The following is an 11,582-nucleotide window of genomic DNA, read 5'->3' on the forward strand; positions in this document are numbered from 1 at the left end:
AAGATGTGGGATCTGATATTTGATTAATTGGAATTCCTCAAAATTTAAAATGTCTGCTCTTCTAAAGACAACATTAAGAAAACGAAAAGACAGGTCACAGATTGGGATAAAATATTCAAAGTAGCTATACCTGATAGAGACCTGCATCCAGAATCCATAAAGAACATTTACAGTTCGTAAATAAAGAAACAACACCCTTTGTAAAAATAGGCAAAAGACTTAAACAGACACTTGATAAAAGAAGATACACAAATGGCCACTAAGCGCAGGAAAAGAGGTTGAACGTGAGTGGCCAGAGCAATGCAAATGACAACCACAATGAGATGTCTTCATCCCACCGAACTGGTGAAAATGAAAGCCTGATCAAGTGCTGGCCAGGATGTGGAGCTATGGAACTGTTCGTGCATCGCTGATGGGAATGCAAAATGGTAGAATACACAAGAAAACATTTTGGCAGTTTCTTATAATATGAAACATACCCAGCATACAATGCAGCAATCTGCTGCTAAATTTAACAAGAGAAATGAGTGTCCACAGAAAAACTTGTACATGAACGTTCATAGTCACTTTGTTCATAATAGCCCCAATCTGGAAACTACTCAGATGTCCATTAACAGGAAAATGGATAAACAAACTGATCCATCCATACAATGGAGTGCCCCTCAGCAATAAAAAGGATTGCACAACCGTTATATGCAACGACTTGGATGAATATCAAAAGCATTATGCTGAGTAAAAGAAGACAGACACAAGAGAGCACATACTGTATAATTCCATTCATTGGAAACTTTAGCTAAGTGAAAGCTAGACTGTAGCGACAGAAAACAGTGATCGCTTCAGGGGCTGGGTGGGGGAGGTATTAACTGGAAAGGGTCATGAAGGAACTTTCTGGGGAGATGGATATATTCTACAAATTGCATTCATTTTCATCCAACTATTAACTTTTTCTGCAGGTCGAGGAAAGACCCCCTGGAGGAGGTGGTGTCTAAGCTGTACCCTGACTGACGAACAGGAGGAGTTGGCAGACAAAGGGAGGTGGGTGTTTGTGGCAGGGAAGGGACTTAGCAAAGGCCAAATGGTTTGAGTGGGGTCGCTGGGTTTAAAAATCTGGGAATACTTAAGTAGAAGGCTTGAGTTTAAATGCCTTGACTTCTGTGTCCTATTGCTGACTTGCATCGGGACCCTGGACAAGCTCGCTCTCTCTCTCTTGGCCTCTCATTGCTTCAGTTTTTCCCTCAGGTAGACGAGCACAATCACCCTTGCTCCTCTTGGACTCCCCTCGGACTGGGAGAATCCACCAAACGGACGAGTGACAGTTAGTTTTTGCCAATCGCTGGAGTCTAAAGCCCTGCTTCCTCCCTCCTCGTAGGCCAATCGCCGTGTTCTTGAGACCAGCCGCTTGGAGAGGGCTTGCCAAAGGCTTCGTGACGTCACATTTTGGATAACTCAGTAGCGGCTGCTAAGAGGCGGGTCGTTTCAGTGATGGACAGATTTATTTCAAAATGTCCGCTAGCGCGTGGCCTGCCGGGAAGCTTTGAGGCGGTGCTGGGGGGAAGGGGCGGGAACTCCTGCTTGATTTTAGCCAATCATCAGTTACATTTCTTGCGATAGACGGGCAGTCTTTCCCACTCCTGTCGACTTGAGGGGGCGGGACTCTGCACGCCAGACTGGGAGGGCCCCTGAACTTTGATGAGCGTCTACTTGGCCCAATTGCTAAGCGGTATTCCCAGACGGGCCGCCTCCATTACCAATGAGATTTCTTGGCAGGGTCGCGGTGGGCGGGCCGCGGACCCTCCGGTATAAGGCGGTCCCGGGGGAGTGCGGAGAAGGGGGGGTCTTGGCGGCTGGAGGAGTAGGTGCGGGTGAAGATGGCGGCAGCCGAGGCCGCAAACTGCATCATGGAGGTGAGCATCTGGAACGCCGCCGGGGGCGGGCGACGGTTTGGGGGCTTGGTGTTTCACGGGTCCGTCGTGGGGAAGGGGCTCCGGGTTGGTGGATGGGAGCTAAAGGCGTCCAGCTATACGGAAGGGAGGCCCCATGCTCCGGATTCAGGAATACCGTTTGAAGTGCGGTTTCCATAGCTCTCGGGGGCTTGCGTTGTCCCGCCAAGCCGATGGTCTCGTGCCCCCTCTCAAGTGGAAGAGGGCTGGGGTGCTTCCGGCCTGGCCCCCTCGTGGCCGGGGCGCGGTGGGTGGGGAGGGGGTGTGCCTTGCCCGGTGGCCCAGCGGGCTCCACGTGCTGGACAAAGGCCCCGCCCCTGGCCGGGGGAGGGGCGCCCCGGGGGGGCGGGGAGGAGGCTCCGACCCTCCTTCGGAGGCCCCCAGCCTTCCTCCCGGGGGATCGCGACGTACCCCTCCGGATGGGATCTAGTTGGGGCCCTCCGCGAAGTAGAGTCTCTTGGGAGGGGCGGTGTATCTCGACACTCTACAACCCCCTTCCTTGGACAGGGGCATCTGCTTAGGCATCGGTCCAGGTTTTGTGCACTTTTGGGTTGGGATTAGAGGAAGACGAAGAATTGATTCCCTCCCGCCCCCCACCCTCCACTTCCTGTCCCTGGATTCTCCCCCGGCAGGGGCTTTGGGAACTGGGGGGGATGGGGCATGCCCCTGTGACCTCCGTCTGGGTGGTGGTGGGGCCTCAAGCTTGAAGGAGATCCTTCCAGATAAGGCGCGGGGCACCCCCTTGTGGCCATTTCTGGGTGTGTGGGTGGGACATCTTTTTCATGGGGCGTGTCTCATAGCCCACTGTCCCATCCCGTTGGAGGCCTCCCGGGCGAAGAGAGGGAGAATCCATCTCCTGGGAAGGGGATGTAATGGAAGCTGCGAGTTTTACCCCCTTTTCTCTCCCCTCGGCATTTGTGAAGGTGGGAGATGACCTCCCCTTTCCTGAAGCCCTGTTTTGAGGGTCCTTGGGCCTGGATCCCTGAAATGGTTTCCCAAGAGCTTGGTTCTTGTGCAGCCATGTGGGCTCCTGGCGCTGTTTCAAGCCCTTTGGGCCTTGTCTGGCGGTGGTATCAGTGGTATTGAGAAATGGGCCCCAGTGGGAAATCCCCTTACCAGCCGGCCTTTGTAGTCATCCTCACTGGCTTGGGAGAATGGGGGTGGGGCTTGGAGCCCCGTGGGTCATGCCAGTGACTTCACACTTAATGGAGTATGAAAGGTGGTCATATTTTGGAAGAGGTGTAATCTGATGAGGCGTCTGTACTCCCATCCCTTACCTTGTAGCATTCTCTGGAGTGGAGGTCAGCTCCCCAGGGTCACTCCAATGACTCCCATCCCCCTTGGCTGGTTCCTGGACCAGGGCCTGTATGGGTGGAGGAAATATCTTCTCCAGAGGTTGCCTCAGGACTTGGCCCCACAGCTGGGTGGATTCTGGGCATGGGATGGGTGTCTGAATGGGGGGAGATGGGCTCGAGGGTCCAGTCTGGCCTCTTCCCAGGGACTGTTCCTTCTGGGTAGAGGGTAATAAGCAAAGAGATTGCCTCCAACTGGTTTTATTTGGGGCTTCCAGAGCCCAAGGCAGGAGCATGGGGCCAGAGTGCCAGGTCTGGTGGGGGTGCCTGTGTGCCACACCTCCTTTCTGGAATCTCTCAGACAAGAGACTCGTTTGCTGAAGTGGCAGATGCCCAGTTGGGTACCTCCTGGCAGCCCCCTCCTCCAGCTAGCTACTCATGGCACTGCAGCCTGAGGGTATATGTCAGGAAGTGTCACCTAATCTGGGGGGATTAGATGATGAGGGGGAGCGACAGCTGGCAGTGCCTGTGTGCCCAGCGGATGCCAGTTCCTCTGGGCTAGATGGGGGAGGTGTGTATGGTCAGGTGCCTGGCCAGAGAGGGGTAATGTGGGCGTGGTCCGCCATCTCTCCAGCCACAGCTGAGACAGACCCCTCCCTTCTCCCCCCACTTGTCCCACCCCTTTTGGAAACAACCCTGCCTCATTACTTGCTCCCTCTGTCACCACTCCACCAAGGAAAAGGAAATCTGCAGGAAACACCTCCCCCGCCCCCAAGAGCCAGGGTCCCCTGGCCTGGCCTGCCCCTAGCCACTCCCAGTAGCTAATCCTTTCTCCCTGTTACTCTCTCCTAGAATTTTGTAGCCACCTTGGCTAATGGGATGAGCCTCCAGCCGCCTCTTGAAGAAGTAAATATCCTTTTGTGAGACCCTTCCCCACATTAAGATATCTTGCCACACAATAGGCCCTTTCTAGCAGTCTAACCTTGATCCCTCTTGCTTCAAACCAGTTTACCCCATACCCCCGAAACACTTAGTACAAACACCTCCAGGTTTGTGGCCCCCATCAGGCCTCCCCAAATACTGTGGCTGCTTCCTTAACTCCATTTCCAGCCCCCCTTTGCCCTTCCCTGTGTTTGCCCCAGTTCTGCCTTCCCCTCCCCTCCCCAGCTGTGGGCTGAGCTAGAGACGGGGGCAGAGAGACTGGAGAGATGGTAGGCGTGGCTGAGGTATTGGGGTACTCCCTGGATGGTGCTCTGGGGGGGGTCCTACAAGAGGAAAATGGGGTTTTAGGTTTTGGGGTTCTGGGGGAGGCAAGATGGCAGGAGGGTTGCCATGGTACGATTTTTGGGGGTTTACTCCAGGGAGAAGTAGGGACCTGGAGGCTTAAGAGGCTTTGGGGAGCCCTCAGGTTTGACTCATGCTCCCCTCCGCCCCCTCCCAGGTCTCCTGTGGCCAGGCAGAAAGCAGCGAGAAGCCCAACGCTGAGGACATGACGTCCAAAGATTACTACTTTGACTCCTACGCTCACTTTGGCATCCATGAGGTGAGTGTGGACAGCTCCTAAGGCTGCCGAATTTTGAGGGGTTAGTTTATATTTGGGAAGGCTGCTACTTAATTTCCGACGCGTGCGCACTGCCTTCCCTGGCAGCAGGCCAGCCCCCCTGCGCATGCCAGGCACTCACCCCGGGTCTCCTCTCCCAGCCGTTGCCTTGGAGACCGAGGTTAGCCTGGCACTCTTCAGGACCGCTCTTGGGAAGCAAGGGTGGGAGTGCGCATGTGTGGCTGAGACTGCAGCTGGAGGTCAGGGCCTGCCGGTCTCTGCCGCCCTCTAGTGACCGGCGGTGGGATTGTCTCCCATCTGCTCATGCCTGGTGTGCAGACAGCTTTCCTCCTCTTAACACAGTGGGGGCTGAAGTCCCAGAAAGCAGCTGGGAAGGGGGTCTGAGGATTTTTTTCTTCTTTTGTTTTTCTGCTGAGGCCTCTTTTTATTTTTAATTGTGGTAAAGTATACATAACAAAGTTTACGATTTTATAAGTGTACAAGTTAGGGGCGTTAGGTTACTGAGGACTTTTTAAAGCCAAGGATACCTGAGGTTTAGGATACAGTGGTGGAATCTAGCGAAGATTCCTTCAGTCCTTAATGGCAGTTTAGTCCATCCAGGCTGATTGTACAAATAGGGAAACTGAGGCACATGGAGGAGAAATAATTTATTCCAAGGGGATTAAGCAAGTGGGGAGGTTGAGCTCTAGCTCTCCAAACTGTCAGCGTGTCGGAGGCCAGTGCACCCCATTTTCCAGCTGGGAATGCAGGCCCCCATCATGGTATCTTTGTACCCTTCCCCCCACCCACAGGAGATGCTGAAAGACGAGGTGCGCACCCTCACATACCGCAACTCCATGTTCCACAACCGGCACCTCTTCAAGGACAAGGTGGTGCTGGATGTGGGCTCAGGCACAGGGATCCTCTGCATGTTCGCGGCCAAGGCTGGGGCCCGAAAGGTCATCGGGGTGAGTGTCCTGGGCAGCTGCGCGGGTCTGGGCCCTGGGACCGAGAGGGGACCCCTGGGGGGGCTCAGGGATTGGATGGGGGGAGTGGGGGCTTAGGGTGGGACTGGGGGGGTCTCACCCTCCCTTCTTCCTGGGCCCCCAGATCGAGTGTTCCAGTATCTCTGATTATGCGGTGAAGATCGTCAAAGCCAACAAGTTAGACCATGGTGAGCCCAGGAAGAGAATGGGTTTGTGGGAATGGAGCGGGTGAGCCCAGCTTCCCCTGGGGCCCTCCGCAAGGGGTGGGGGCCACTAAACACAATTCACCCATCCCTCCCCTGTGGGCTCCGGGCTGCCAAGAGCCAGAGACTCCGACCTCCTCAGAGCCCAGGACCTGATGGACGTGTTCTACCATCTTAGAATTTGAGTGTTGGAGTCGCAAGCTTAGTGCCTCAGTCTTAAAACGTTAGGGCAAGAAGCAGTCTTGAGATTTTTCCATGAGTAATGGAGTCGTGGTGGACACCTGAGGGCCCCTAGTGAGAGGTCTACACCTACAAGCACATACATGTAAATGTTTTTATATTCATGTGCATCATGTTTACGCAAATAGCACTTCATACAAGTCTTTTCCCTTTGCTTTTTTCATCTGCTCGTTGTGTAGTTTAACATGTTGCAGGATGTTGAGATGGTCTTGTTCTTTTTGATGAGCCTGTGTTACACATAGACCCCAGCTCGTTAACCGGCCTCCTGGTGATGCGCATTTAGCTGCTTCTGAGATTTTCATCCCCCCACACATGATGTCATTTCACGTACGAACTAGTATATCTGTGAGATCAATTTATAAAAGTAGGACTGTCAAAAATGTAAGTTGAGTAGCTGTTGAGTTCCCACTTGCATGGTGTGAGCAGCAGAGAACATGGGAAGGCAGTGGGTTTTCTGGATGTGAGTACCCATCAGTCAGCTTTAAATATGTCCAGTGAAACCAAATTCCAGCTGTTCTACCATTTCCCCTGTAAATGCCACAGGAAAAAGTGTGTGTTTCTACTAGATAAGGACGTCTGTAAGACATGACCATCCAGTTAGTGGCAAAACCGTAACGTCACCTAATACCTAATCCATGTAAAATTGCTGCTGCTGCGTCAAAAACACCTAGAGTGCTGAGTGAATTTTAAAACTGAGAGAACAAGGTTTGCCTTCAGCTCACAGAGTTCTTTGAAGATGTCCAAACGTAGACCCCGGCCCTGTGGGGTCCCAAGGCCCTGGACCTCCGGGGGAGGCGAGCGGACGGGTCTCCTCAGGGCTGGTGGCATGTCCCCCTGTCTGCCCCCACAGTGGTGACCATCATCAAGGGGAAGGTGGAGGAGGTGGAGCTTCCGGTGGAGAAGGTTGACATCATCATCAGCGAGTGGATGGGCTACTGTCTCTTCTACGAGTCGATGCTCAACACCGTGCTCTATGCCCGAGACAAGTGGCTGGTGAGGCCCCAGTGGGGTGGGAGCTGCTAACCCAGGCTGGGGTCCTTCAGCCATTTGTTGAGCACTTACCAGTCAGGGTCCAGGTAGAAAACAAAAGGCCATGCGAGATATTTCCCACACAGAGGACTTAATGCAGGGGATTGACTACGCAGGTGTTGGAAGGCCCGCCACCAAAACAAGGTGTAATAGGCTTTGGAAGCTAGACAGTGCCAAGATGGTACAGAGTCAGGAGGGAGACACTGGGAGCCGTGGTCCTAGGTTCTCAGATCAGAGCAGGCCTCCCAGGGGAGGTGACTGTGGTCTGAACAAAGGATGGGAAGTAGCTGCATAGGATCTGAGGGAAGAGCATGTTGGGAAGAGGATTTGGGGCAGTGCAGAGTTCCTAGGGCAGGAGTGTGCTTGCTGTGTGTTGAATGGCAGGAAAGCTGGAGCGGAATGAGGGTCTAGAAGAGCAGTAGGAGGTAAAGTTGGAGGTGAGGGGTGGAGGGGCCTGTGCAGGTCTTGTGGGAACTTTAGACCCTCCTGAGACTTCGTTACCTCTCAGAGGATCCCTCAGAACCTCTGAAGGACAGGTCTGACTTAGATGCTCCTGGGTGCCACCTGGCAGCCATGTGGAGAAGAGACTTGAGGATGAGGACGGAGCCCAGGGAACTGTTGAGGCCACTTGCAGGAGCCCAGGTGGGAAATGTCGGTAGCTCAGACCCAGGTGGGCACAGGGGGGTAGATAAAGAGACAAAAACGGTGAGGTTTGCCTTGGCCCCCACCCTTCGTGTCCTCATCCTAACCTTTCACAGGCACCCGATGGCCTCATTTTCCCAGACCGAGCCACACTGTACGTGACGGCTATCGAGGACCGGCAGTACAAAGACTACAAGATCCACTGTGAGCTCACGCCCTGAGGAGCTCGTGGGGTGGGGCGGGCTGGGCCTTGGCGCCCCGGTGTGCTCACCCCTTCTCTGCCTGCTCTCCAGGGTGGGAGAACGTGTATGGCTTTGACATGTCTTGCATCAAAGATGTGGCCATAAAGGAGCCACTTGTGGACGTGGTGGACCCCAAGCAGCTGGTCACCAACGCCTGCCTCATAAAGGTGAGGAGTTGGGTGTGGCCAGGCATCCCCCAGGATTGGAACCAAAGTACGGCCAGCACCTGGCCCTGTGCAAGACATCAGGGCCCAGAATGCTGGCCTGCGGTCTTGGGAGTGTGACCTACTGGCCAGAGGGGATGCGAGAGGCCCAGAGAAGCCATTTCGTCTGTTAAAAAGCTTTGTGAGCCAGGCAGGGCCCATGGGTTCCCAGACAAACTCACTGAGATGAGCTTGGCCCTGCCCCAGGGGCACTCGTTCCAGAGGTCACACGCGAAACAGGCAGCTGAGACCTCCAGGCGGGCTCACCGCCCTGGGCACACCAAATGCGAGAAGCCAGGAGTGAGCTTATCACTGGCAGTGCCGTGACTGCAGTCATTTGTTGAGCGTCTTCCCCCCGCCCATGCACACCACGCCCCACACATCGCATCTTGCTAGGATGTTTGAGGCGTCTTCTGGGATGTGTGAGGCGGGAAAACCAGGTGAAGGACGAAGACTGTGGAGGGGGGAGGAGAGGCGCCCTGACCAGACCAACCTCCACAGCCCGCATCAGAACCCTGGTTTTGTTCCGAGTGCATTGGCGAGCTGTCCGAGTGTTTTCAGCAGGGGGTTGACGTAATCTGATGGACGATGTCTTAGAATTGTCACTCTGGCTGACAGGTCAAATAAGGGATGTGGAGGGGAGGTGGGGAGCACAGAGCCTTGTTAGGCTGCTGCGGTGGGAGGTAATAGTGGCCGGGGGCAGGCTGTAGACCATGGAGGGGGACACGGCGTTCCTCCGAGTAGTTCTCTAGGCAGTAAGCTGTTGGCTTTGAGGTTTGGATGGAGGAGAGAAGAGAGTATGCAGCGTGCCTCCCACCTTGGGTTTCATGGTTGAACACTGAGCTGGGTATTGCCAAGTGGGACTCACGGGGCCTGTCCCGCAGGAAGTGGACATCTACACGGTGAAGGTGGAAGACCTGACCTTCACCTCTCCCTTCTGCCTGCAAGTGAAGCGGAATGACTACGTGCATGCCCTGGTGGCCTACTTCAACATTGAGTTCACACGCTGCCACAAGAGGACTGGGTTTTCCACCAGTGAGTGGGGGTGGGGGCTGTGGGGCGTGTGACGGGAGCAGCCAGAGGAGCCAAGGGGCCAGTGAGAACCCGTGTTCCCATGCTGGCTCTGCCAGCTAACCTGACCGTGCTGTGCCTTAGTTTCCCCTCCCACGAAACCTAGACAGGTCCCTCTCTAAGGCTGGAGGAGGGTGAATGGATTCACAGACAGGTCGACCAGTCAGTGCTCAGTAACTGGCCACTGGGGTGTGTGCCCGGCAAAGGGAAGGGCAAGGCCAAGGTGGGGGTTTAGGGTGGGGCAGGAGGCCAGTGGGCTGAACCGACCCTGCCCGCAGGCCCTGAGTCCCCGTACACGCACTGGAAGCAGACCGTGTTCTATATGGAGGATTACCTGACGGTGAAGACGGGCGAGGAGATCTTCGGCACCATCGGCATGCGGCCCAATGCCAAGAATAATGTGAGGCTCGCGGGGGTCGGGGGAGTGGATGGGGGGGGGCGCCTTTGCCTGTCTGGGGCTCGTGGTCTGTCCGTGGAACACGGTTTTATTGAGCACCGACCGGAAGTGGGACCCTGGGGACCCAGCTGTGATCAGGCCAAGCCCCTGCCCTCCTGACGCTCCTGTTATCCACACAGGACACCCTCACGTGGTAAACACCAGCTGGAGAGGACTTGGGGGCGGGGGGTGCGTTGGAGCAGGTGAGAAAGAGCCAGAGAGAGAGCGACAGGATTTCCTGGCCCTGGCAGTTTTGGGGGGGAGTGAGAGAGGGAAGGAAAGGAAGGCTGTTTGTCCCTCCTTAGCACCCGGCAGCACTAAGCTGCCATCAGCTGAGGCACGTGGGGAAGCAGGTCTGGGGCAGTCAGGAGCTCCAGTACAACCAGTGTGGGTGGGTGGGAAAAGGTCCGGAGTCCTGAGTGGAGGGGAGTGGTCTGTGCCGGAAATAGCAGGCCAGTGCTCATGCGGCTGGGTGATGCTCAGCCTGCATGGACGGCAGTGGCCCAAGATTGTACCTGGGTTCTATGTCAAGGAGATCAGAGCCTGTTAAAGCAGTCACTCACCTGTCACTCAACGGTTTTGCTGTCCCCCAGAGGACATTTGTCACTGGAGACATGTTGGGTTAACAACTGGAGAAGGGGTGGTACTGGTACCTCGGAGGTAGAGGCTGGGGTGTGCACAGGACAACAAAAAATGGCCCCATAATGAAGAGTGGTGGCACCCCAAATGTCAGTAGTGTGGAGGCTGGGAAACCCCAAACTATAGAGACAGAGACAGCTGCGAGGCAGGAGGGGCCCCAGAGCCCTTGATGAATGGAGGTCACTGGTGACTGCCCCAGCCCTTCCTAGGGGTGAGGAACTGGGAAGATTGGCCTCTAGGAAGCTTGGGTAGAGAGGAAGTGGGGACAAGGAGTGGGACCACCGAGTTTTGCTGTCAGGGTTTTTGGGAGGAGGAAGTGTGCTTTAGAGAGCGGTTAGCTCCTTATAAAAGAAGGAAGAAAACTTGCTGATGGAAATGGTCCTGGTGGGGAAAATGTAATGAATGAGGCAGGGCAGCTGAGCTCTGCCCCCGAGGGACCTGGCTTTGAGGATGTCACATGAGCTGTTACTGGGAGTTAGGGTTCAGGGCAGATGCTGGGGGTAGGACCAGCAATGTGGGGTCTCCAGCCTGGATGTGAGCTAAAAGCAGGACCCCGCTAGGTCTTGGGAGGGTGTGTAGACAGCTGAGGTGGGGACATGTCTCAGGTGTGCTGGGCCTGCGCCTTCTCTGCTTCCTTTTGACTCAGATAGTTCTGGGTCTCTGCCTGCCCTGTCACCAGCCCCCCTCACATCTGCCCTCTCCCCACAGCGTGACCTGGACTTCACCATTGACCTGGACTTCAAGGGCCAGCTGTGTGAGCTGTCCTGCTCCACCGACTACCGGATGCGCTGAGACAGCGCCTGCGTCCTCCCACCCAGCCGGGCCGGCCCTACGTGGGCCCAGGGGCTGTGGCATTCTTAGGCGGTTTTGGGGCTCCCCCTTCCTCTCCCTCCCTCAGAAGGGGATTTTAGGGGCCTGGGTCAGGGTGGGGGGGTGGGAAGGGGAGGGCACATTGTGACTGTGTTTTTCATAACTTATGTTTTTATATGGTTGCATTTACGCCAATAAATCCTCAGCTGGGACACCTCAGCTTCCTGTGGGCAAAGTGGTGTTGGGGTTCTGCCCACGGGTGCTGAGGTGCCAGCCTGAGCAGCCCAGACTACCAGGACAAGGCCTGTC

General features: G+C 55.4%; 1 protein-coding gene across 4 annotated transcripts; it reads left to right on the forward strand.

The window, feature by feature from the left end:
* Positions 1-1,748: 1,748 nt before the first annotated feature.
* Positions 1,749-11,562, forward strand: PRMT1 (protein arginine methyltransferase 1). 4 transcript variants are annotated; one of them, XM_033128148.1, is made up of 11 exons: positions 1,749-1,904; positions 4,085-4,138; positions 4,674-4,775; positions 5,585-5,740; positions 5,883-5,946; positions 7,052-7,194; positions 7,989-8,076; positions 8,166-8,281; positions 9,202-9,352; positions 9,667-9,788; positions 11,172-11,562. In XM_033128148.1, the coding sequence occupies exons 1-11, from the start codon at positions 1,869-1,871 to the stop codon at positions 11,253-11,255; spliced, it is 1,116 nt and encodes a 371-aa protein (XP_032984039.1). In that variant the 5' UTR covers positions 1,749-1,868; the 3' UTR covers positions 11,256-11,562. The 4 variants fall into 4 exon arrangements, with proteins under 4 accessions (XP_032984039.1, XP_032984040.1, XP_032984041.1 ...); XM_033128149.1 differs by lacking the exon at positions 4,085-4,138; XM_033128150.1 differs by lacking the exons at positions 1,749-1,904; positions 4,085-4,138 and adding an exon at positions 4,343-4,458.
* Positions 11,563-11,582: the final 20 nt, after the last annotated feature.

This window comes from Rhinolophus ferrumequinum, chromosome 15, assembly GCF_004115265.2.
Source record: "Rhinolophus ferrumequinum isolate MPI-CBG mRhiFer1 chromosome 15, mRhiFer1_v1.p, whole genome shotgun sequence".
Taxonomy (NCBI): Eukaryota; Metazoa; Chordata; class Mammalia; order Chiroptera; family Rhinolophidae; genus Rhinolophus; species Rhinolophus ferrumequinum.